At 34.5% G+C, this 27,973-nt stretch overlaps 3 protein-coding genes and 1 long non-coding RNA gene across 4 annotated transcripts; 2 read left to right on the top strand and 2 right to left on the bottom strand.

Annotated features, from left to right (window-relative positions):
* Nucleotides 1–10: 10 nt before the first annotated feature.
* LOC123561768 (uncharacterized) lies at nucleotides 11–2,923 on the bottom strand. Its single transcript, XM_045354370.1, has 3 exons — nucleotides 2,771–2,923; nucleotides 2,113–2,242; nucleotides 11–221 (listed from the first exon to the last, which is right to left on the bottom strand). Exons 1-3 carry the CDS (start codon nucleotides 2,847–2,849, stop codon nucleotides 98–100), a joined length of 333 nt encoding a protein of 110 aa, XP_045210305.1. The 5' UTR covers nucleotides 2,850–2,923; the 3' UTR covers nucleotides 11–97.
* Nucleotides 2,924–4,330: 1,407 nt separating this feature from the next.
* LOC123561761 (interferon-induced protein 44-like) lies at nucleotides 4,331–18,911 on the bottom strand. The gene is made up of 6 exons (XM_045354361.2): nucleotides 18,805–18,911; nucleotides 17,414–17,496; nucleotides 14,763–14,945; nucleotides 7,930–8,070; nucleotides 6,968–7,142; nucleotides 4,331–6,702 (listed from the first exon to the last, which is right to left on the bottom strand). The coding sequence occupies exons 1-6, from the start codon at nucleotides 18,821–18,823 to the stop codon at nucleotides 6,407–6,409; spliced, it is 897 nt and encodes a 298-aa protein (XP_045210296.1). The 5' UTR covers nucleotides 18,824–18,911; the 3' UTR covers nucleotides 4,331–6,406.
* LOC128559897 (uncharacterized) lies at nucleotides 10,750–14,426 on the top strand. The gene is made up of 3 exons (XR_008372724.1): nucleotides 10,750–11,082; nucleotides 11,904–12,000; nucleotides 12,516–14,426. It is a non-coding gene; the product is annotated as an uncharacterized LOC128559897 (long non-coding RNA).
* Nucleotides 17,489–24,342, top strand: LOC123561762 (uncharacterized). The gene is made up of 6 exons (XM_045354362.2): nucleotides 17,489–17,507; nucleotides 18,978–19,050; nucleotides 19,464–19,670; nucleotides 20,671–20,767; nucleotides 22,202–22,408; nucleotides 23,274–24,342. Exons 2-6 carry the CDS (start codon nucleotides 19,012–19,014, stop codon nucleotides 23,495–23,497), a joined length of 774 nt encoding a protein of 257 aa, XP_045210297.2. The 5' UTR covers nucleotides 17,489–17,507; nucleotides 18,978–19,011; the 3' UTR covers nucleotides 23,498–24,342.
* Nucleotides 24,343–27,973: the final 3,631 nt, after the last annotated feature.

Raw genomic sequence — 27,973 nt, 5'->3', positions numbered from 1 at the left:
CTAAAAGTCATTTTGTTTTCACTTTATAAATTTTTGATTTAATAGCGCTTGCTCTTGAAAAATAATTCCTGTGCTATAAACAATGTTCATGTTATGGCTATTTGTGTGCACACAATTTTGACTCGTCACCCTCTACAACAATTTTCGGGGTACATCCGTCTGCCTCGGTAATTATCTTACATCCTTTTGGAGGAATCATAATTCCAGCATGAACTCCATATCTGAAAATAACAAATACACTTTAAATTGTTTTGTTTGATTTGCCATTAAAATAAGACAGCTCATTGTTAAAGACAGTAACGACAACGCAAAAGGAAACTTCAATGTAAATTGATAACATCAAAATAATGGTTCCACTAAAAATCTTATGCAGTCTCAAATGACGTATACCTATAAACATGAACTCTAGCAGTTATAACATAATCATATCTTCAATATCTGACACATATTCGTTGTTTAGTAATTGTAGATGGGTCTTCATTGGGTAATTATTAAGAGTATTTAACAATTCATATAATTGGAAAGTTGGCGAATCGAGCATAAGACCATCAAAAACTGTTCGAAACCTTGGTGCTACGCTTGATTCCAACATGCACATGGACCATCATGTTAATTCTGTGACTCGAACATGCTACGGCCAAATACGACGCGTTGGTCATATTCGACCATATTTGACAACTGAAGCCACAAAAACCCTGATAAACTCGCTTGTGACCTCACGATTAGATTACTGCAATGCTCTTTTGTACGGCGTGCCAAAAACAACAACGAGCAAACTGCAAAATGTCCAAAACACAGCTGCACGTCTTATTACGAAAACAACCCGTTTTGAACATATAACACCAATCCTTAAAGATCTTCATTGGCTTCAAATACAAGATAGAATCAAATACAAAATTCTCATTCAAACATTCAAGGCCTTGCATGGACAGTCGCCGGTGTATATGAGAGACTTACTGGAGGTGTATGTGCCAACTAGAAATCTGAGGTCAGCAAATGCAGCAACAACCCTTGTGCCACAAAAAAGTCGACTAGTTACCTACGGGGATAGAAGTTTCAGGGTTGCCGCCGCCAAACTATGGAACTCTCTCCCTGACAATCTCAGAAAAGATTCATCACTTAATTCATTCAAAAGAGCTCTCAAAACACACCTTTTCAAAATTTTCTACAACACATAGATACCAACTGTGACTGTTTCTACTCATAATAAATATACAATTGTTATTTTAGTAATACAGAACTACAGCAAGTCATTCGTCGCTGACGAAGATCTCTTAACTGTACAATTCATCATGTAATTAACTAAATTGACAATCCATCTTTTATTCCATCATGTCACATTTTAAGGGTTATGACGTTCTATGTGTGTGTTTTTCGCAAGACGTGCTGGGGGGTTCGTTTTGAGGAGGCTGCGCTTTTGGTGCGTGGCATTCCCTGTTTGATATTTTTCTTTGTTTTTTTGAGTTTCACTTAAAATGTGTGGTATTTCTATCTAAAACAGTACATGATGGCACCATTTACCGGGAGGTTGAACCACTATATGCAGCCCGTCTGGGCGTACCAGATGTTTAAAGCACTGGTATTGGCAATAGGGGTAAAACGACCTCAGGAGTGGGGGGGGGGGGGGGCGGTCATGGCTGTTTGTTACAACAAGGCTGTAAATATTATCATTGTTCATTTATGATATTGTTGTAATAACTATTATTTTTTATTATTATGTACAACGCCATTGAAAATATCATTTATAAAAAGGCGTTTAATCAAATTGTTCAGTTTTAGTTTTGTGATTGCATATGTCATGTTTTGTTATTTTCCTACATATCTGCGATGTGTCACATGTTTAATTGTAAAGCGCCTTTGAACGTATATTACATATGAAAAGGGCGCTCAACAAATCTGGTATAATAATAATAATAATAATTACTAAATATGTACGTAACAAATACATGTATACATGTATTAAAACATATTTATCTTTAGTTTAAAATCTATGACAAAGCTATTGAAACTTATCATAGTGCTTATCTTTACCAAGGTTTTTAGTTCTTTGTCCGACTACATATTACATGTACATCAACTGTAGTCATAACGTGAAATATATTACATACTTACACACAACAGCCCATTGCAGCTTGTCCAGGACTACCAGCCGAACATGAGCAATCCAGACATTTTTCAGGAATTCTCAAGTCTGCACCCACAGGAATGGTTACACCATTTGACGCCGTACAAGAGTCACTTTCTGAATGACAATATACGATTATATATCAGGCAGTATTCAATGATCTTGTATCATCGTTCTTGCAAATTGCTATAAAATGTCGTAAACCTTCTGAGCCACGTTGCAAATGTGGTATAGTTTGATTTAGATGGTGTTCAATAGAAATTATTTAAAACATAGACAGTGTACAGTTTCTTCGTTTACGACATTTGCGATAAGGAGAAATGTTTTAAACATATAAATGGAAACTGTAGTGTGTATGGTTGAATGTTAAGTCCCACCAACACAGTCAAGGTCTTATGACAACTTTCTAGATGAAAACTCTAGGAAATATTTCAAGAACCATTGTCCATCCACAAGCTAGCTGAATGACTTCCTTTCCTAATAATTCGAGTGGGGCTCGAACCTGGACAAACCATTGCTTCTAGTGAAAGCTTTTAAATACTGACTAGTAAATATCTAGTAGGTTTTGTTACTGTTTCAATTTCCATTTAACTTATGGAATTGCGAATCAGTACACATTGTAAAATAAGTAAATGTACTACTTACGGAAAATTTGATAAAAACACGATTCATATGAAACTCCAAAAAGACCTACAAAGAAGCAAATGAAATATATGTTATTCATTGTGACCTTACTTTTATAATGTCTTATCGGACAAAATTGGCTCCTTTTATCTGGTCACAGCGTGCGAGAGATAGCGAGACTACGAAATATGATTAATGTCGTTGAAATACTATGAAAGAAACGTGGAACGCAAAATCATTTTCACTTTCCGCACTTTCAAAATCCGAAACTATCGAAAATAATGAAATGCCATTTCACCTGGTGCGCAAAAGTAATATTTTTATGTTATATGAAAACACAAGAACGTGACATTTAACCCTTATCTTGCTGGACACGATTGATTCTACCTTTGCGACCAGTGCAGATCAAGATCAGTCTGCACATCCGTGCAATCTAATCATGATCTGCACTGTTCGTCATTCAGTAAGTATCTTTATGGTATGCACATTTTTACAGTTAATGGTACTGTCCAAATTGAAAGATGGACAAGTTCTTTACAGAAATTAAGCAGGGTAAAGGTTTTTACCGGGTTTCCGTCTTTGACACGGTTCTAGCCCCGACTGATCTAGTATTAATCTGTTTTACGTAAGGACGTGTGGATATGGGCCCTGGCTACTGACTAAATCCACTCAGGACTGCTATTCTGGCACCTTAGGATTTCACCTGGCGGGGAAAACTTTTATTTTTTTATACTGTCTTGTGACTTTGGAACATGGTGGGTTTAAGAGTGAGTTAAGGTGCACCATAAACCGGTTTAAACTCCCCAGTGGTGGTTTTGCCACTGACCGTTCCAAGGCGATGCCCCACTGTGTTCCTGTATTTGGTTGTTTTGTCTTTGTGTGTTTATTTTGTGTGTGTGTGTGTGTGTGGGCGCGTGCGCGCGAGTGTTGTTCGTGTGTGCCTTTGGGGAGGCTGCGTTTTTGGAACGTGGCTTTCCCTGTTGGATATTCTTCCTTGTTTTTAGAGAGCGTACAAGCCCGATGGATTTTCAAACTATTTATATACTGAATACCAAACTGGCCTCAAATAACGTGGAAAGTCAAAATTTACAAAAAGATGTAGACTCTACTTTCTCGAAAATACATATACCATAGATTCATTTTAATGCCTGTTAGTAGTGCTTGGAAACAGGTAGCAACATCACACAAGTTTAGTACATAGCTTTTAGAAATGCTTAAATTGCAACATACTAGAATGGTAATCACATTAAAAAATCGCCAATTTATATTGTAAAACATCTTCCATAAACATTTTCAGTTAAAAGGCCAAAAGTCCTGGTTGGTTAATTGGTTCATTCTTTTGAAGGAGATTTGAAAGAGACCAAAGAGTGGATGGTAATAGGAATCTGTTGTTAAATAAATTGACCCTTAAAGGTATTTTATACCATACTCCGTTAAGTTTAACTTACTAGTAATTGTAGATTTATTGTATTGTATTTAATAAACAATGCTATAACATAAAATTCTCTCTTCCTCCGGAATTTATGTCACATCATTTTGCGTTTCATTTGGGCATGAAAACATATCATAACAACAAATGACTTCATGGAAGACAAGACATATACATCTTTATTAGAATTCAGAACATTATATGTAAAAACTCAAAAAGACAATATTATAAGTTGTTAATGCCTCTATTTATTTAGCTGTTAATGTGAGGATACATCGGCACAGCTTAGTACTTAACATTTACAATGCAAAAATTGCTATCCAGAACATTGAAATAACTACTTAGAACTATAAAATCCCCTTCTTAAAACACATCCAGACTAATAATCAATGCATAATGGTATTTTCTGACATAAATGATATCAAAAATACAGCTCTTTAAAGAATGTAAAATATGAAAGTCACAGCTGCCATGTTGCATATGCCATGTATGCGATGAAAGAAAGTGCGAGATACAACTGAATTATTTGTCTGGAAAAGAAAGCTGAACTGGGGCAAGTTTAACAAAAGTTCAAAAGTATCACCCTAAGTTCTCTCCAATATAAGGACATTTAAATAAGACACAACTTGTATCATTTACAACAGAACTATTTGTTTTTCCTCGACATATGATTCTTAGAATAGCCGATTAGTAAAAATGAATAAATTAAAAAAGATGTTCGTGAAAAACCTTGCTCCTAAGTTCTTTCTCCTAAGTAGGCTTCGTGTAACGGGACCCAGAACGTTAGAATATAGGTGAAATTGGTACTTTCATGAAATTAAACTTTAAAGTAATAACATGTCAATAACACAGTCGATATAAATAGCATATATCATTACAAAGATACAGTAATGGCTTAACACCAAAAAATATGATGACATATAACATGGCAAATGAAATGCAGAACACATCAAATAAAAAAGACATTCATACATGCATATGTCTGAGCGAAAAAAATACTCGACACAAGAAACATCTTTAAAATGGGATTGTTTCAAAGTCTAGAACACAAAACTGGTTTATTTTCATAATGCCTACTGCAAATAAAATGCTGAACATACTTACATGTAAAAAGATAAATTTTATAATCTTTGAAATAGTCCCTGGACTTTGGAAAAAGAACATCGCTGTGTTTAATGCCACACTGACTGTTATAGGTCATATGTTGACTTTCCAGACTTTCATGTAGGGGAAAGACCCCAGGTGCCCCATCCGAGTGTAGAACCACCGACCTTCCGCAAGCCAGCTAACTGGCTTCTTCACGCGTAAGAATTCCACACACCCCAGACGAACTTACGAGCCCGTAGCGGTGAGTGGCAAGTGATTCAAAGTCCTCTGTCGTGTATGCCGCTGAAAATACCATTTATGCCATATTTGAAACTTTGATTTGTTTGCGTGAAGGCGATTCAAACTACATTTAATGTTTGGGAATCGCCAAATTTTATTGTACCGAACAAAACCCCTGCGGCCGATCAAGCAAACTTAGAAAAAACATACATTGTTCAAAATTAGAATTGTAAAATATCTCAAAACTCTAGACGGGTAGACTCAGTCTATATTCTTTTTTACGTTCGATATATATGTAGAGATTTGTTTCTTTGTGTAAAAACATCCTTGACTAGGTTAAAAAAATAGACGTTCGCGTTTTTATGGGTTTAAATAGCTGTGACAAAACAAGTGTGTTCCGGTACTGTCGGATACTTTAGAAACATACCTATTGCTATAGCATTTAAAAATGACAGTGTCCCTAAGGAGGCCAAGACGATGGCGTTTACTATCTATATACAGTTTTATAACTGAACCTTGATTCAGCTCAAGTGAATTTGCAAGGCCTGGATCACACGGGGTCGATCCTTATGTAAAGAACGAAAATATTAGGTAACGCTTATTCTGTAATAATTAAAATACTACCAAGCACCACTACTGAGGAATTACATGTAAGTCTTTTGTCTGAAGACATTGTGGAGAAGTGGTACCTAAATATATATAATATATGCACTAAACCGTTCCAATATTGTAGAATTACATAAACAACTCATTAATTTCTCTAGTGTGATAAAGTTGAGTTAAAAGTAACCAAATAACATGATTTTAAGCACATAATTCGGAAATATTAGAAACCTGCTTAAAATGCCATGCTAGTAATTTTGGCCGGGATAACACTCCATATATTTGGACTTCAGTCAGCCTTATGAGACAGAACAGCTTCGTTGCTGGCCTTTCTTCATTTCCTCCAGTTTATCAGATGCAAAATACATTATCTGTCTAAGGGCAATCAAAATCAAAGTACTTGTCGCTTCTTCGATTTCAATATCCACCTCATAATTCTTTACTGGGTGTATGTTTCCTTCTGGAATTCCGAATATATGCCAAGCTGCGGTAACTGCATTGAGTACTTTTATACTCCAAAAGGTTTTCTCAATGTCTTCACGTACTTCTTGACAAAGTTCGTCAATTTTTGTCAGGATAAGATTACACGGAATATCTGAAATAATATACAGTTTACCTTGCAGAAGTATTACAAATGTTGTTTTATATTATTGATATACATGTAGCTAGATAAGATACCAGTATATCGTCGACAGACAATCCGTTACTAAACAACATTATTCAGTGGTTAAGAAATGAATATTGATACAAAATATTCGACAGATTACTATTTCTAGTAGATTGCTACGAATCTGCTTCAAAATCAAGAGACTGTGATTTCAAGGCAGAATATATCTAATATATAGTATGGTAATTCATACTTAACGAATGTGTTCGATCTTGTAGAGACTTGATCTTCTCAATGTATGGTCCAAGAATCGTTTCATCAACAATATTGGCATCTAGAACAAACACAACACAATGTATTTGGTGTTCTATTCCAGGGTTTCGACGAAAGAATGGGTCAGTTTCGGATATCTTCGCTCTGGGATTAAACTGAAAATTTAGACAGAATAATTAAAAAAACAACATATAAATAAGGTTTGCAGACATCATTACGAACGTCACTTGTTACTTGGGTATGTATTTGTGTAGGGATAACGCATGTTTTTTCGTGTTATAACATCTACAGAATTCCGAGGGATGGGTTGTTACCCGAGCCCGTTAGGGCAAGGGTACCAACGTATCCCGAGGGATTCTGCAAATGTTATAACACAAAATGAACATGCGCTAACGCATTTCTAGCATAAAACGCATATAAACTGATAAATGGATACAATGTCTCTCAACGTCATTAATTTTCCCCGAAATGCGCGGGAATGTCTGGGTTGTTTTTTTACGTTGACGTCATTTCGTTTTGAATTATCCGTTTTGGGGCCGAATGACGTTTACGCTTTGCCACAGAACGTGCATATATAAAAAGGTGTTATAACAGCACGCGAGCGCGAGAATTTCTCTGTTAACACACGTTTTCTCTCCTCTTAAAACACCCCCGAAAAGTGACAAGAACAGCAGTTTTATGCTAGAATGTTTAATTCAAACTTCGATATTGGCTTTTAAAAAACAACTAGACGTGAGTTCATGTAAAATATGTTTATTGTTTGGCTATGAAAAGATAAACGAAATGAGTATACTGTTTTAATTTCGTTTGGACAAACAGTCGTAAGCACATTGTATCATGTCAGTTTATCCAACAAATGCTAGAATTTTAACCTGTGTTTTTAAAACATCTAATTTATCATCAGTAGCATCTATACAAGTTTCATTTGACTGAACTACTTACCCTATAACCCCTTTTAATGTGTCCTTTGAGAAGGTATACCAGATCATCCAATAAAAGTCCACCTTCTAGCACATGTTCTATGCCCATACTATCCCAAAGGCAACAATGCTGCACAAATCCCTCATCCATATAACTTTCGTACTGAATTAAACAGCAAAAGAGTTTTCATTGTGTATCTACAGATTTCTTCGGGCTGTATGAAAACAAAAACGACAACAGTCTAACACTTACAGGAACAGCCACATTCAAAGACCGCCCTCACGCTTAGCTCAGTTGGAAAAGCGCAGATCAAAGGATCGCGGGTCGTGAGTTCGATCCTCGGTCGACGCGTATGTTATCCGTGACGATTTGATAAAAGACATGGTGTCTGAAATCATTCGTCCTCCACCTCTAATTTATACATATGGGGAAGTTGGCAGTTATTTGCGGAGAACAGGTTTGCACTGGTACTGAATCTAGGAATAGGTTATAGGCTGGTCATCACCTGTTGGGGTTGAACTAATTTCAACATAAACTTTTGGTATAGAATAAGTAGTATGTAAGAAAAAAGATATACAAAAAGGTCCACAAAAATATCATGGCACATTTTGGAGATATTGCAACTGGAATTCTGAAGTGGTAATAATTAGCATTTTGCCTGTTACTGCGGACCATTATGCTGTTTTGTTCTGCTACTGGTATACTATAACATAATTGTTTGCTTTGAATATCAGAAAAAAATAAATAAAGCAAGATATTTTTAGCAAGTAGCAGTAGGCTACGTTTAGCATTTTACCATCTTTGTAATGAAACGTTGGACTGTCAAAATTCAGAACATATGTGTCAAATTTCTGAACATAGAATACCAAATTTATACATACATATTTCTAAACCAAACTCGGCGGCATTGAAGTTAAAAGGGGTTGAACACCAATCATGTGTACCTCAAAATTAAAACAAGAGCGGGGCAATGTACGCCCAAAGGCTTACATCATAGGATGGGAGCAAAAATTTAAGAATTTGACTGTTGTAGCCCAAAGGACTGGAACAACAAAAGGAAAACTTCAAAAAACAAATCTAAGTCCACAAAAAGATATTCAAAGTCTACAAAAAAATCCTTATCAGGTACAGGTATGTAAAAATACACCTAAAAATTAGAGGTATCATGCATGTTGTACCACAGAAAAGTGGTCTCGGTTTTTCCCAACGGCCAGTAATAAAAAAGTTTCAAAATAAGCTATTCATAGTAACATAAAAGGGAAGTAATTCAAAAAAAAATTGTAAGTACAAAAAAGAGATCTGCCAAATAAAAACAAGAGCGCTGCAATGCAGAGCAATATACTTAAAGCAAAGTCATATATGACCTTTGACCCTTAAGTGTGACCTTGACCTTGAAGTGAAACATCCGGAACATGCGCTCTGCACATCGTCTCAGTGTGGGGAACATTTCTGCCAAGTTTCTTTGAAATCCTTCCAGCAGTTCAAGAGTTACAGAGCGGACACGAAACAAACTGATAAGACTTTTGACCCCTAAATGTGACCTTGACCTTCAAGCGAGTCGTCCGGAACATGCGCTCTGCACGTCGCCTTGGTGTGGTGAACATTTGTATAAAGTTTCGTTGAAATCCTTCAAGGGATTCGTAAAACAAAATGTATTTACGTTACTTCAATATTTCTCGATTAAAACATGTTTTATCAAATGCTTCTTGAACTGCTTTATTATGTAATGCATGCATGTAAATAAAGAAATTATACTAATATTTTGTCTAATTGATTTAATTTTGTATAAATGTGTACTCCTTTGTTTTTATTGAAATCTAAGTAAGGCTGCCCTCAAAAATCACCTACATTTCAGAGTTGGGCTTGGATATATTTGAGGACATTTTTTTCCTGTAGTGCATAAGTAACTTAAGATTATAATTCATCAGTTTCAGGTTCTGACATTATTCCTAGAAATACAACTGGCCTATTAACTGACCATCATTACATAACTGAAATACTGTTGAAAATGGCGTTACAAACAAACAAACAAATATTCGAAGACCGCTTCCTTCCCATCATAGATAAGTATACACGTGAACAAATAAAATATGAATGGAACAGTAGATATCTCAGATTTAACTAACAGATACAAACAGGCATGGATAAGGAACACAGCAGGTAATAAACCCCATCCTGTCTCGACATCCAACAATAACAGAGTACAGGAGATTGATCAGCTGTACAAAGGATGTACATCAAACAAACGGTATGTCTAAATACTTTTGAAGACAATTGTTTGCCTGTTTGTTTTGGGTTTAACGCCGTTTTTCAACAGTATTTCAGTGATGAAACGGCGGGCAGTTAACGTAACCAGTTTTCCTGGATTCTGTACCAGTACAAACCTGTTCTCCGCATGAAACTGCCAACTTCCCCACATGAATCAGAGGTGGAGGACTAATGATTTCAGACACACTGTCGCTTATCAAATAGTCACGGAGAATATACGCCCCGCCCGAGGATCGAACTCACGATCCCGAGATCCCTAGACCAACGCTCTACCTACTGAGCTAATGACAATGGAAAACAAATGTTATAACCTAATGATTAAATTCTTCCCTATCTCCTAATGTAAACAAATTTGGTATTAAATAGACTGGTTAAATCGAAGACAATATTCCCAGTCGGATTTTATTTGTTTGCTTGATGACCTAGACATTGCGAAAGGAAAATACTAAATTAAGTTTTATCAAATCTCAATCCCAGTTAAACATGCAAGTTTAAGTATAGTAATATATAATACCAATTTAATGCAAGTTTAAGTATTTATATGTGACGCACCATGACATTTTGGGTCCAAATTCGGCGTTACGTCATTTTAGAAAACATCGATTAAAGTTACGTCACAAAAAAAAATGGTGGACGTTACCACGTGTTCGCGGCAATTAATGCATTTCTTGTTTTCAATAATACTCTACCTTGCCACAAGAAAAAAATGAAGTGACATTTATAAACATTTCCATGTTTTGCAATTCCGTTTTTGTTAAAATTTTTAAATGATTGATAATTTATCGCCCTTTGAATCGACACGCCATTTGTAAACATGGAAGGTCGCGGAGAAAATGAAACTACCAAAAACAATTATTTGATGATTTATTTCGATTGTATAAAGAATGACAGTAAGCGAATCTCAAGGTAAGTAAGTATTCAAGCGATATGTAGTGTTAAAAATATTATTTGAGTTCATATCGACAGTTTTGTCCGATATATTTTCCAAAAATAGCCCGGATTTGACACTAATGACAGATTCGAGGTAGATTTAGCGCAGTTCACTTTTTATTCACAAGTGTCAATATATTGTAGACTATATTGTATTTACTAAATCTGCCATGAATTCAACTTTTTTTAAATCGGTTTTGACTCTTATTTAGTAGAATCTGTATGCAAGACAATTACAAGAAGTATTCAGTAGAATCAGTATGCAAGACAATTACATGAAGACCTTGTGATTCTGGTGCCAGACAAAATTACAACAGTCAGTCATAATGTTTAGTTACATATTAAAGTTAAAGCCCTGATCATTTTATAAATATAGCCATGCCATGAAAGTGACTGATTAGATATAGTTGAAACACATCTATTGTCAGCTTCAACCACTAATTTCTTACATGTATGTCAAATCAGTCCATACATAAAACTTCTACAAGGCATAAATATTGTTTTTACTTGGAAAGAGACAGTTTTTTCCAAAGCTTTTCATGTTAAATTTGCATACTGTTCACTTGGCCATTATTTCTGGATTCCTCACCATTTTGTACTGTTCTTGGCAAGTGACTAAAAACCACTTAGTAAAATAAATAAACTTTAGATACATTTTTGTTTTGAAAGCCTTGCCAGGAATTAAAACCTATTACTCTTTTTATAGAAGTCTTTGTGCTAAATATGTACTGAGCTAACTGCCCAGGGCATTTTTATCTGCATTTCAGCCTTTTTGAGTATTTTTTTTTATTTTACAGATCAACCACTGAGGATTGTTTGGCTTGATGCAATGACCTTAAACAGTGAAATGATTTTCCAGGAAGGTCTATACACAACAAGCTGGATTTTATTGGGGTTTGTAAATTTCTTCATACATTTTTACAGTTACTATACTGCTATTCTAAGAAAGATAAAGACATTAAAGTAGCATAAACATAAATGATCTATTTCATTCATAACATTTTAAGAGAAATGATTTTGATTATAGACCAATTCAACAAATATGTGTAATATTATTAAGAAGTGAATAAGTAATGAAATACAATAATTGAATATATCATGTATGTATTTTTTCATATTTTCAAAATTATTTTTACAGTATTTGTGTTTACATTAAGTTTGATTGCATGAATTGTATGTCTAGTCTGTAGGAATCTTAGCTAGTTTATATATTCTTGAAAAGCTACTTTTTCTGCATGAATACTGTAAGATTCTTGGATGAGTTTATACTTATCAAATCTGCTTTCATTCAGCTTTTAACAAAAAGACTCTCTTAAGCTTAAAAAGATACTTTACAGTCTTATATTCTGTAACCTTATACTAATCTTATTAAAATGAAGTTCTAATGTTGATGAATTTTTGTTTTGCAGTGATGAAAGACCTATCAATATGTAAATGGGAATGAAACAGAAGGAATTAATATGTTCTACTGATCATCCAGCTGAAATCATGCCTGTGGAATAGAGTGCATGTCACAAATACTTATATGAGCAAATAACTCCATATTGCAGAAATAAGGTCATGTTTCCTGCCCTCATGACCTGAAAAAGTTAAAAATTCTAGTTCAAATAACAAATGTGTTTCAAGAAAAAGTAAAACTTAGTCAACTGTGAGAAATATTGGGTAAAAGTAGTGTTTTGATGTCATGACAGCTGTAAAGTTATTTGAGAAGCACTATCCTAATTGTTCTAACAATACAGAATTTAAATTTTCCAAAACTGCATGCATGAAAATACTAAGACATGTCTGTTGAATGGATCTTAGTTGTTTCAAAACTACAACATGTGTGACATTAAAGCACAACCTTTGGAGGAAACATTTTTACAATAAAAACTACCTTGCTAGTGTGAGTGTAGGGAGAATTTTTCCAGAAATTGCAGAAAACTACCAATATAGCAGAAAATATTTGTTACTGGCTGAATATAATATATTTTATTTCAAGAATTAATCATGTTAATCCATGGTTATAATTGTGTTAAAATATATTTTTACATGACATGACCTTTGCAGAAATAGCTATTTTTTTGTAAAACATTGTGAGTTGCCATGGTAACACAAATTTGACTTAAATTTAGATTTGTTTGATTATGTAAACAGCATGTGTCTTGTTTATATTCTGCTAATCAGACTATGTTCTGCAAGAAAATATCTTTTATGTGTAAACATCAACAAAACATGTTATAACACAAATCTGCCATAAAATGGCAGAGCTGTAATGCAGGTAGGCATATCAGAAAAATATGTAGTTCTCAAAGACAAGTTATATTACATAAAATGATGTTTGTTTTTTTATAAATGATCATAATTGACCATTTGTGGTGTAAAACAAATGTATACTGAACAGATGCTAAATGAATGTTCTGATTCTTTCTGGAAAATTTACAAAAAACTACTATTTTAAGAAGATAGTGCATTGTTGCCATGGTAACATTAATTTAACTTTTAAATTATTTTGGATATCATCATATGTAAAAAACATCTTTCTTGTTTATATGTTATATATGTTAAGCTGTATTATGTTAGTGACATATTTTCATATGTAATAATTGCATCAACAAAGCACTATGTTATTACATAAGCCTGCCTTAAAATGGCAATAGTTGTAACTGAGAGAGGTGTATCTGAAAATTATGTATTTCTCAAACCATATTACATTAATTTTCATGGAGTGATGTCTACTCTCTTACTTTTAAATAAGAAAATATACAGTTTTTGATGTAAATATATGGAAAAACACTTCCAATATTCAATTTATTACAAAGAAATTGCCAAAAATGTTAGTATTTTTGTAAGAAAATATCACATTGTTGCCATGGTAATGTTAGTATTTTTGTAAGAAAATACCACATCGTTGCCATGGTAATGATTCACTGATCAGTATATCTAAGTCTTTTGAAATTTTAGCAAACTCACAGTTGATAACAACAGTCTAATAATTATATCTTCTTGCCTGATTTTCTTTCTTACTGTTTAGTTTAATAGATAAGGTGTCTATAATAACAAGATCAATGTCCTAGTTTTTGGGATGTTGTCTAATTTGATATCAAATAAATTCTGTATCTTGTTCAAAAGAATGTTATAAAACAGTTGTCTGTAAACTGTTTGCACACTAGAAAAAGTGAATTGTGTATTTATTTCACATTCTATGTAATTTACTGCTAGATTCATCAAGAGACTGTTAAAAAAGAGGTTAAACAACAGTGTTGCTATAGAAACGATTTTTAGAACATAAATATTTTTATACTACATGAAAGAAAGAGACAAAAAGAAATACATTCCATTAATTGCATGTTGCTTTTGTTATTTTATCATGTATTTCATCTTGATATTATTTAAATATGGTGTCATTATTAAGATATACTGCCTCAATTTTGATACAGTTAGACAAAAACATGGTGTCCGAAAAGTGGTAATATCTCCATGACAACGACTGACTTTTGTTGTCAAATTGAAGATTTTTACTCAGAACGGGTCAGTCTGTCAGATTAGCCCAAAACCCCATTTTTGACCAAAATTGCATTTGGACCCAAAATCTCATGCTCTGTCACATATAACAACGTACGATACCAATTAATATGCAAACCGTTTCTAAAACAATTTGTATTTGTTTAACTTACAGTTGTTGTGAAACTTGTTTCTTTATTTCCAGTGTAGGCTTTATTGACACGTCGACCTTTGGCTGTCGAAAGAATGGAGTTGATAAAAGAAGACTTTCCGGCTCCGGTTGGACCAAGCAATAACACGTTAGCAGCACATTCTGGTTTGATATTTGTTATATCATCTATCAGTTTTTGATGTGTCTGAAAATATTTAGATTTGATAAGTTATTAAACCGTATTGATTCATCACTGTTTTAAATCTGAAACTTAGATGTTGCCATCATAACATGTGATCAGGTTAGAAATACTGGTGCCGCAATCATATACAATTTTGTACACTAAAACAACAATCTGAGTACCTTACGTATTCCCAAAGCTGTCGCCTTTGTTACTTATAATTCGACTGTAAATATACTCAAAAGTTAAAAACTTTCAATGTTAAACAAAATCTTAACTGCATGTCTGAAAATGTTATTTATTTAATCATATGCTGCAAAAAGTGTAAGTTACAATATGTGGGACAAACACATCAGAAATGGTCACAAAAAATAAATAGCCATAAATTTGACATTAGACATTTTCCTGATACTCCTACAAATGTATCAGAACATTTCAATTCTGAAAATCACTCTATTAGTGATTTTTCTTTCATGCCAATCGACTTGGTAAAAAAGACTGGTTTAGACTCTTGAAAGAAACTCGTTGGATTCATACATTGAATACAGCCTGGCCTTATGGCATGAATGCTAAAATATCATTTTAGTCTTTCATTTTTTTTTCACACAGATTCTTCCAAATGTATTTTTGCATATGAGTTAGTTTTCCTTGCCTGTATTAATATTATTTTTGCTTTGCAATTTTTGCAGGGAATAAGTATCTATTTTTGATCTTTTACTATATGTGAATATTACGCCAAAATGGGTAACGTCATTTGACGTCGTCATTGACGTCGTGCTTTCCTATGTCGTCATACTGTTTTGTTATTATACTCTGATAAAGTCCAATGGACGAAACATGTAAGTTCTAAAGTAAAATATATATATCTGGAGTTAGTTCTTCATTTTATCTATTATTTAGCTGTAAATATACAGCATACAAAGTCCAATCCTTCCCTTATTGCCGTTCTGATCTCTTGGTTCAACAGTTCATCTTATGCACTGACGCGCACCTGCATAAAATACTCGCAAGGGTGTCATGCAGTATTTATAGATAGATAGATAGATAGTACTGGTTTATTTGAAGTAGTCATCAAGATAGACTGCTGCTGCATGCCAAAAAAGTTTTTTTGATAGTACATTAGCCGTTAATGGCTGTATGCTATAGATATCTGAAAGCTGCGTTACCACCTCCATCTTCAGCCGAGTCCAGCCGTCAACAAGTGTTTCGACCCCATACAGTGGTGATCAAGTCACTGTGTGGTGGCGCTGGGTATCCAGCTACTAGTCTTGTTAATTAAGTGGGTGAGGTAACATAAATCCCCAATGAAGCTGCAGCAATAATTTCAAGCATTTTATGCCATAAAATCTTTTAATTAACAAATATAACAGCGATTATATAATTTATGGTTTTATTTGGTTCTATTCTATTCTATTCTGATAGTCAGAATGGATAAATAATTTGGTAAGCAAGATTTCTTCCCCTTTAATACTCTTTATAATGAAAGTCAAATAAATATTAAAATTTACACATGAATAACTTTGTATTCATCCGCCGTTAGTTTAAATCAGCTGTTTTATTGGGACTACTTTACAGTTTTTGTTTGACACGATACTATACACATCGTTTTAGAAAATCTTTGCCACACCCGCCCACCCAAATTTTGTTTAATCTTGTTGTTTATAGTTTTTGTCTTTGTATATTGTATTTGTCTTGCTTGTATTCCTATTTAACTTGCTTGTATTCCTATTTGTGTTGCTTGTATTGCTATTTGTCTTGCTTGTGTTCCTTATAAATAAGGACTTATCTGAAGTTAAGCAGTAGTGTTCCCGTGTTTCATATTAGTTTGATAGCGGGATTTGCTCAGTATAAGCAAGCTCTTTGGCTTATTCTTGTTTATTGTTAACATATGATTTACATTGAATTTCATATGGTATTTATTAGTTAGTAATAATTGATTGAATATTACTAATTCATATAAAATAGTTTGATCTTTGGTATCGTTTCATGCATTTAGATCTAATAAAATTCATTTTGATAATTTATTCTATTTGTTGTTTTGAGAACTGGTTATGAGATAATTTTAAAAAAATGTTGCATTATGCAAGCAATTTATGGACATGTACGTATCAAAATATCTCTAAGAATGATAACAAATAATGCAATGACACGGGTCATTGTTTAGCATTTGTAAGGCTATTCTTCATTCATCACATGTTAATTAGTGCCAATCAGTGGCTCTAGTTACCTCTCCTGACAGTTATATAATAATTACGTCATGCGTTGGACTAATGTTTAATATGACATGCTGTTTCAAACAGGCATGAAAACGCTATTGCTCGTGAGAACGCTATTGGTCGTGAGAAGTAAAAAGCAAAAACTCTTTTTTTTCTGTATACATATTTAAAACGTAGCAAGACGAATCACTATGTTCAACTTTAAGATGCTGTTTGAGGCTGTAATGATGTTATAATTAATTTTGTTTTGGCATGTGTCTTAATTTGTATACATACAGACTTTAAATTTCTCCACGGGACACTAGTCAGCCTTCGAGCAGGCGGGGGAGATGGAACCCCGGAAGGTCGTTCAGCTGCTCCTGAAATTAAGGTAAGCATTAGATCTAATCTATGTATGTCTCATCCACTTTTACATATACAGCTTATTTTTTACTGAAAAAAGACCGGTTGGTTTACCGATTGCCTACCTCCCTCGTGTCTGACATTAAGAAATAGGAATCAGGAGGTAATAGGCCTACTGTTCAATGTATGAAGGTGTCTTAGCCATCTTGGTTGGCCCTTTCAGTAGGGGTGACACAGTAATAAACAAACAATTCACTTCGCTTAGCAGTATTATGATTTTGTGGTTATAGAGCTTATTTCTGTAAGAATTACCACAGGTGCCCGTCCAGTCTTGGTGCCCATTTGGGTGCCGCCCCCTCCAAAAAAAAAAAAAAAAAAAAAAAAAAATCAAAAACACAAAAACACTGTTTTAAGCTTAAAACGAAAAAAAAATATTTTTTTTTTGAAGATTTTTTTCCCTTATATATACTCGTATGGAAAAGGTCCATGTGTTGCCGTAACGCTATGGAGGTTTACTAGGACACGCTGTGGAACAACCAAAATGTCCAGTTCAATACCAATGCAAGCTACCCTGCTGCAATTTACACATCATGCATTTATAAAATAGTAAACAATCCTATTCTACCTAGAAAACATCCTTAAATAACTTACATTTAAATTCTAAGACGCAAACAACGGAATAGGTTTTCTACTTTCGTTTTGAAACAAATTGGCCGATCGTCACTGTTATTTTGCAAGTGTCTAGACAATTTGGCTTGTTTGAATTTAAATGTAAGTTATTTAAGGCTGTTTACTAGGTAGAATAGGATTGTTTACTATTTTATAAATGCATGATGTGTAAATTGCAGCAGGGTAGCTTGCATTGGTACTGAACTGGACATTTTGGTTGTTCCACAGCGTCTCCTAGTAAACCTCCATAGCGTTACGGCAACACATGGATATGCATATTGTGCATATTGTGCAAAGTCTAAAAATAGACGTTTACTACCACCTGTCTCACACTTTAAAACGAAGCACTGTCCTAGTTTTTTTGCTTGTGTTATACAAAATGCCTACGTGGCTATATTGTAAACCACAATTTTATGATGTTTTAAATTAAAGCAAGATTGCTATTGCCATTACGTGTGGCGTTTTTTTTTGTTTATCCCAGTCAGAATGATTATTAACATCATTATCAAGACAATTTTCTAATACGTTTGTAAAGAAAACCCTGAATTTAGAAATTAGAAAGAAAAATATAAAACGAGACAAACGAATGATTTTATATACTAATTAATAAAATAAACATTATTATTAATATGATATCTATAATAATAAATATTTACCTTCTACTGCGTTCCCCATCTTCGAGTTACAGGTCGATTCAAAATTCCTGTTTTGCAACGTAATATGTACGGAATAACGTTTCCCTCCATGAGACAAATACTATTGGACCATTGCTTTTGAACTGCATAATAGATTTACGTTAACTTTCATTTTCGGAAAATGCGGTGATTAGTTTCCGGATGTAGCAGAACACCATACACATACAAATGGATAACAATTATGAAGAACTTTTGAAGGTTTTAAAGGTATGTTACCTTTTGATCTTATCATAATTCGACCTATAAACATATAAATCAAAATAGTTAAACTCTTTCTAATATGTAGGAGACTATAAAAATTGATGCATGTCGTAGGCCAGGGCCTTAAATGTCGATCCATATATAGATCTATACGTGTAGAGCTATATATTCTGTTGACAAAAAAACAACAACATAAATTATGTAAGTATGTCACAATGTGCGTAAATGTCTATATTACAAAGTTTAATAATCGGACTGTCTCGTGTAATCTTGTAACAAAATCAGTAGTTATGTAACATAGTCATAGCCTCTGCGGTATGAGTATACCAGTAAGGCAGTATACAGAATATTTATGTCCTTAGGAACATAGGCTATGGGTTATTATATTAAATGGGTTTTGATACAAGATACTATTCCAGAATCACTCGAAAAGAAACAGCAATTTCGTGACAAGATTAAAGCAATTAAAACCACACAAGTCAAGTTGGAAACTCTGGCAATATATCCCACTTCTAGGTGTGTCTTCAAAAACAGAGTTCAAACACCTACAGATAGAAGCATCACAGTCTGACGCTACAGAAACTGAACTCCAAAATCAGGAGGAAACGGTTGCTGAAATAATTAAGGTAGGCCTATGTCCTCAATGACTGGTACATTCCTTATTTTTATATTAAATGTATACAGTTTCGCATGGTTTGAATAAACCACTAGAGTTCGTAGTTCCATTATGATATATTTGTTGTGCACATTTGTATGAAATAATGATAATGATAATAATAACATACTGTATATTTACTGGAAGTGGGCCATAAACACAAACTATCAAAATATAAAACATAAATATCATTATGGGCCGTTCCATGAGTAGGAACCATTAGTGGTATAACTAGTAAAGTATAAAGAATCTAAGAAGGACCTTTCGAAATGTTTAAGCCTAATTATGAGAAGTAATAAAATGTGTGCAACAGCCCTCACGCCTTTAGCATGGGCTTGGTTTTCAGTTTTTGTTTGAAACAACAGATAAGATAATTTTATGTTTTGCTAATAGTGTCAGTTTCAAGATACTACACTGTTCATATATGAGCCACACCATGAGAAAACCAACATAGTGGCTTTGCGACCAGCATGGATCCAGACCAGCTTGCGCATCCGCGCAGTCTGGTCAGGATCCATGCTGTTACCTTTCGAAGCCTATTGCTATTAGAGAAACCGTTAGCGAACAGCATGGATCCTGACCAGACTACGCGGATGCGCAGATTGGTCTGGATCCAAGCTGGTCGCAAAGTCACTATGTTGGTTTTCTCATGGCGCGGCTCATATATATTTTCTGACCCGATTTAGCATCAAAGTATCTTACACAAAAGGAATCAGTCCGAACTTAATTCAGTAACGGCGATTACTGGGTCTCTTCTTTATCCTCCATACCGCCGATACCCGAACCTTCGATATCATTCAAACTACTGCTTTCGATAACAGTTAATTTCAATGTATAATTGGATGTACAGTAAATTAACAGTACTTGATACTGGACTGTATATCCACTTTCAAGCGTCGTAAGACGTGTATTTAACCTGACATAAGGGTTTATTGACCAGCTCAACGTTGTATTTATCTATTTCTTAAAAGGATATCAAGCAAAAACTACAAATTGTTGAGAATGAAACAGAGGAGGTGGTGAAAATGCTATTTCAGTATGCCGGTGCAACATTAGAAAGAGAGGAGGGTACGTAGATATTTAAAGTGTTAGTCACAGCTGGTTTGCTGAATGCAATGTTACTTTTCTTATTGTTTAAAAACATGAGTTTCTCAGATTCATATTGTGGGGATTGGCATTAAAACTTTCATACATTCCTTCTGGAATCAAACGGATACAGTAGAACGAGTTACTGCTATACAATTTATCTCCTTGGGTTACAATGGGTATTATATATAACAGTGATTCTGATTCTTAGCCGACATAAGTTAGCCGACACCCATACGAGACATACCGTATTGAGCGTACGCTTTTGATAAGAGCTTATGTGGTCCGCATGTATCTTTGCTGTTCGTGTATTAGTTCCTTTCTTTTACAATGCAGCTTGTTTGAGGGTGTTTCATGTATTAGGTCTGCTGTTATACTTATACTTTTCTGGAATAAAAACAGCCGATTCATTTTTAATATGAGCTTTAGAAAACTTGTTCCTGATGCCTCTAAAATGTATTGTGTCGGTCAGTGATTTTTATTTAAAGCTTGAGTATTGGAAGAATAAGGAGGGTTACTGTACTCTAGCTACTGTGTTTGCATCAGCAGTGGTTTCAGGTTGACGTTTTATGACAAGCTTCTCAATTTCTCTTTATCTCCTAAACGATTGTCCCGCATATGATTATTGATCTAACTAAGGGGCATCTTTTAGCATAGGGCTAGATATCTCAGTGGCTAATGTAACTTAGGTCACATTTTGTAAAAGTGTTGGTTAAAGTTTTATGGCATGTGTCACAGTTTTACTGAATCTTCTTAGAATTATATCTCGTATGTTTTAGTATGGGTATCCCGCCATTCTAACCTCAACCCAAGCCTCTATTACCTCCCCAAAATGTTCCACGTTCCTATCTCTGACTAAGATCTCATATTGTTAAAATGTCATTTCTCACACTGCCTTATGTTTAATATTATCATCCTACCCCTTCCCGAACACACGTCCCCACTCCCCAGTCCTTTTTGTACGTTTTCTTTACATTTCCCACGCTTACTTTTATCTCATTTTTTTTTAGTTAAGTCCCTGAAGTAAAGATAATGCGGACCCAGCCGAAGAGCCCATATCTTCCTATCATTTTTTATGGACCGATATCATTTATACATCGGATAGATATGGTTTTATCTATCTGTATCGGCAACCTCTGGCTGACATTGGATCATTTGTTTTGAATAACATCATGTATGATTTATAAAAAAAAACACTAACATATATAAACGGTTATGCCATTACAGGAGGCACTGAAACATTCGCTTTTGCAAACGTAACAATAATGTCATAAAAATTAATTGAGTTGACCTATCTGTCGGTATCTGACCTCTTACTAACATGAGTTCGACATGCTTTGCGTTGGAATTGTTCAACGCTTTCTGGAGTTTTCATAGATTAACTATTCAAGTTGCAATATATTTTGTATTTTTCAGTGAAGCCTACTATAGTTCAAGTATACGAACGTGACGGGAATACAGCTGATTTTGTGACGTCATTCAAGGAAAGTCTGCAAAATAAGTTCATACCTATTATAGTTCAAGAGGTGTCAGAAATTGACATTAACAAACCTATTTTAATATTATGCCAGAGAAGGTCAAGGTTGCTTCCAGATGTTGATTACTCGCGGGAACATTTTATAGGTCAGTTTCTTTGCGTGTTATTCTCTTCATTTAATTACCATTTAATTTTGTAAAGTTAAACAAATAAAGAAAAGTCAGTTCTAAGATCTTTCATATTTGTTCATAGTTCTTTACTTTGATGTATTATATTGCATTATAATGATGCGGTCACATGCGTAAGTATGAATACTTTGAGGAAATGTCAACTTCTGGTTTTATTTGATGATGCGTATTACCAAATCTGTTTAGTACTCAATTATTGAGAGAAAGTCGCAGCTTGAAAAATTGACACACGACAGGTTTTTTTTTATTTTCTTAATTTAATAAAAGAAACTTTGTATCTTGAATTGAGAGTGTTTCACTTAGAGATAACCGAAATTCAACTTAAAGTGATATTTTGTGCATGTGTTTTTCGGGATGGGACTTGAAAATGTCTTCAAAATAGCCAGAATTTTGAGATATTGAGTTTGAGATGTCGAATTTCAACTATATGAAGAATTCAAGAATTTATTTTATAAACAACCAGAAGGTCATAAGACCCATGAGGCAACATTTACATGATAATATGGCGTACAATTGCACATGAAGTGTTCAATATAAATACAAAGTTGTAATAATATTTCCAAAATACGAAATAGCAATGGCTAATGAAGACAATAGCAGAATGTTATATCAAAGCTAGCACTGTCATTAATAAAAATCAGCTCAACAGAAAACGTATAGTTTCCCTTAGACCGTATTATAAATTGCACTTGTCATTACTAATAAAATCATACGTTTACATATATATATATATACCTTTATATATATATGTGATAATGTGGATTCCGTCGGATGGTGTCTAGCGTTGAATAACATAGTGTTAAGAATTTTATTTTTTTTCCAGATTTTGATGGCGTACGCGTGGCAATTGTTGTCATTCATTGTAAAGAGGAGCACTCATTGCCAACTACATCGTCTCAACTTGCAGTAAGTGGAGAGGAGCAGTATAAGAACGTATGGTTTATAGATGTTGCATTTACCAAGGAACTGAAATTTTATGAATGCAAGATGAACACCGAAGCTGTGATGAAATTAGAAAACTTTCTAACAAGTGATAGTCCAGTTTGAAACCATTTTAAATAATCGCTTTCGGATTACAAGTAGCTTATTTTTGCCATCGTCTTCTCATGATAAAAAGTATCTTTATATGAAAGCATCTCTGTATGTTGAAAAAAACCCTCCTGTATGTTTTCGTTTGATAGACAAAATGTTAACGCACAAGTCAGTAAAATATTGTGTCTATTACAAAATTTTATGTTTGAAGGAAAAACAGTAATGCCGTAATAATATAATAATAACAGTACTGTCGTGGAATATGTAGATAATGTTTGGACGAAGAATATTTTTGAGTTCTTATTTGGTGCAAAAAAAAACAAGTTGATGCAAGAATGTTTTATTTTTTGTTTAAGGCAATAATTATTTATTTATTTATTTATTTGGGTTTAACGGCGCACCAACACAGTATAGGTTATATGGCGCCAAACAGGACTACAAATTTTGGTTCCACATCTCATTTACATCGAAATAAAAACATGAGGTATGGAATCAAAATTTGCATATTGTTTATGGCAATGCAAAATGTGTCCAAATTTTGTACATTTTAACTTCACTTGAGCAGTAAGTATTCGGGGTGAGCTGTTGTTTCCACTCACTGTTCATCGTACATCCTCGGTCCGTCCGCCATCCGCCGACCCGTCCACGCGTCCATGCACACTTTTCTTCGCATAACATCTCCTCTGAACCTATTTGGATAAAGATGATGAAACTTGTTAAACATAGGGACCGCCAGACTTAAAATAGAAATATCTTCAAATAACATATCCTCTCAAACCACCGATTTCAAAATAATTTCATAGAAATGTTCCTTACTTGGCACTACTAAGACTATTAAAGTATTACGATATGTAAAAATGGCTGTCGAGTGGTACATGTTTATTATTCCCTAAATGCAAAAATGTAAAATCTTCTTGTGAGTAACCTTTGGTCCAATTAAAGAAAAAGGATGTTCCTTTGATAAGGATGTTCCTTTGATATTATTTAAATCATCATATTCAAACATGGACATCGGATCTAAAAACAGAAAAATCTTCTAACGACATCACCTCGTCTGATATTAAAACAATTTTACAGAAATGTTATTTTTAGCTCGACTATTCATTGAATAGTAGAGCTATTGGACTCGCCCATGCGTCGGCGTCGGCGTCCGCGTCCGCGTCCGCGTCCCGATTTGGTTAAGTTTTTGTATGTAAGCTGTTATCTCAGCAACCACTTGTGGGAATGGATTGAAACTTCACACACTTATTCACTGTGATAAACTGACTTACATTGCACAGGTTCCATAACTCTATTTTGATTTTTTACAAAATTATGCCCCTTTTTTGACTTAGAAATTTTTGGTTAAGGTTTTGTATGTAAGCTGGTATCTCAGTAACCACTTGTGGGAATGGATTGAAACTTCACACACTTATTAACTGTGATAAATTGACTTACATTGCACAGGTTCCATAACTCTATTTTGCTTTTTTACAAAATTATGCCCCTTTTTTGACTTAGAAAATTTTGGTTAAGGTTTTGTATGTAAGCTGGTATCTCAGTAACCACTATTTGGAATGGATTGAAACTTCACCACTTGTTCACTGTCATGATCTGACATGCACAAAGCAGGTCCTATAACTTTATTTTGCTTTTTTACAAAATAATGCCCCTTTTTTAACATAGAAATTTTTGGTTAAGTTTTTGTATGTAAGCTGGTATCTCAGTATCCTCTAATGGGAAAGGGTTGAAACTTCACACACTTGTTCACTGTCATAATATGACATGCAGTGCAAACGGTCAATAACTCAACTTTGCATTTTACAAAATTATGCCCCTTTTTAAACTTAGGAGTTTTGGGTTAAATTCTTATATGTAAGCTGGTATCTCAGTACCCACTAATGGGAATGGATTGAAACTTCACACGCTTGTCCACTGTCATGAGCTGAAAAGCACTATGCAAGTTCCATAACCCTATTTTGCTTTTTTGCTAATATATGCCCCTTTTTCGATTTTCGTATTCATTCAATCGACAAGGCTGTTGAATAGTCGAGCGTTGCTATCCTCCGACAGCTCTTGTTTATCACCCTCTACCAAGATTGTGTCTGATCCTAAGGTGACCCCTACCAAGATTATTCGATTTATTCTGAGTCGTCAGAAAAAAACAACATGGCCGCCTGAAGTCATGGAATTTTGATTTTCCTATACAGTCGAGACTGCCTTAACGACCCCCTGAATTTAGCGACTCCCTGTCATATGCGACCCTATTTTATGCTCCGGACGCAATTTACTATTAAAAGAGTCTGAATTAAGCAACCCCCTGCCTTACGCGACAAGCGACTGTGAAATCGGGCTCCGGAATCGATATTTAGACCGTTTTCAGCGACTTTGAGACGCTCCCTCGCAAGTTTTTACACGATAGAGTTACCGTTCTTTATCTCGCGTGAAGTTGTTTGAGACGAGAACTTTTTTGTTTACAAAAAATGGCTGATGAAAAACATAAAAAAGAACTGTTTTGACATTAGAACAGCGCGTTAAGGCACTTGAATTGCTCGATTAGGGAAAACCAGCGTATAAAGTCGCTGAAGAATTCGGAGTCGGTGCATAAATTAACTTTATTCCTGGTGAAACAAAAATATGGCGGTATTTAACAGGAAACGACGAAGTAAACACAGATTAAAGATGCAGTCAATAATCAAATAAATGTCAGTGAACAATTAGTACACAAAAATATAAATATCATAAACCTCAGTGTGTAAACAGTTCAAATGGAACATTTATATTTTACTGCTCCCCTTTATTTTCTTGCCAGATCATGAGCTTAAATTTGTTTTATCAACATCATGCGAATGATGCAAATTATTTGAAATTTATATTTTATCAATATGCAATTAAAGAAATAGTATTTAATCATTTTCCACTCCTACCTTAAAAGAGGCCAATATATAAGTATCCGATATTCATGTACTCTAATTGGAAAAAATATATGAAACCAGCGTCATCCTGTTAAGTGAGACTGTTTTAAGAGACTCCCTGTCATATGTGACCTTTTTCGCTGCTTCCCAAAGTCGGTCTCTTAAAACAGTCTCGACTGTATGCGTGTATGTCAGAAACTGACGGCTCAATATCATAATAATTTACTTGGAGTGGTTAAAAAATTCTGATTCGTAAAGAACAAACCAATGCTGCTGGAACTAAAAAGTAGAAAAATCTTCAGACGACATCACCTCCAAAACCATTTGTGCAATTTAAAGATACTTTTAACATAAATGTTCCTTAAGTGACCCTCTCCTAAGAATATTAAACTTCTGATTTTTTTCACACAAAAAAACAAGTCGTTATGCGATGTTTTTTCTCTTTTATGTATATCATGGGATATTTAAAATGTGCTCGTCAGAAGCTACCAGCTCAAATTTCAAACAGTTTCACAGGAATGTTTTTGAGTAAACCTCAACCAAGTTTGCTCAAATTATTCCACATGGCCGCCAGTTTCCTGTATGTATACGATGGGAAATTAAAAGAAAAACTACTTCTTGACAAAAACTTTTCATTCAATTTTGAATAATTTCATAGGAATGTTCTATGGATGACCATCTACGAAGAGAGATCATAATATTTCAATTTGGCTAAAACATTGGTTGCCAGAGCTTAAATGACATCTCCTTTGATTTTGAAATAAAATCACATAATTGTTGCTTGGATGACTCTCTACTGACAATGTTATTATAAAAGAAGAAACGTTATTGTCAGGTATTGGTCTAGTTTTCGATATATGGCTGCATTAAAATGGCCAGTTCTTAAGATTTTTGGTAGAAATATTTCTTGTTAAACTGGTTTGAGGCGTTAAACTTTGTTGAGTTGTAATATGTTGTTAACATTCTTAGAACCCGTAATCTGTTATAGACAAGGTTCAGGCCCATATTCTGGCATAGACGCTGTGAGGACACATTTAAGGATTGAACGTTATTTTTGTGCGTTTTTACAGGTATATTAAAAATAAAAGCTCCTTTGGAAGTATGAATAATAGCAAATTTGGTTTGAATGAGTCTATTCGTGAGAAATAATGAAACTTGCAAGCACCTCATGTCACCTAGCACAGGCTTAAGCCGGGTTTCTATTATCCATAAACATTGAATGGATTCCATAATCCCCAGGGACTAGAAATACGAATAACAGAACGAGTATGAGGAGGTTTTTTACGGCCGCTACATGGCACCAAACACCCCGCCCTTAGCACCGACTTAAGTGTGCACCTGTTACAAAGATACATTTGAGCCGCGCCATAAGAAAGCCAACATAGTGGGTTTGCGACCTGCATGGATCCAGACCAGCCTGCGCAGTCGCACCGACACAATTAAGGTCATATGGCAGCTTTTGATGGTGGAGGAAGACCCCAGGTGCCCCTCCGTCTATTATTTCATCACGAGCGGCCACCTGGGCAGAACCACCGACCTTCCGTAAGCCAGCTGGATGGCTTCCTCACATGTAGAATTCAACGCCCGAGTGAGGTTC

Source organism: Mercenaria mercenaria, chromosome 10, assembly GCF_021730395.1.
Source record: "Mercenaria mercenaria strain notata chromosome 10, MADL_Memer_1, whole genome shotgun sequence".
In the NCBI taxonomy this organism is placed as follows: Eukaryota; Metazoa; Mollusca; class Bivalvia; order Venerida; family Veneridae; genus Mercenaria; species Mercenaria mercenaria.
This window is presented reverse-complemented; position numbering and strand designations above follow the sequence as displayed.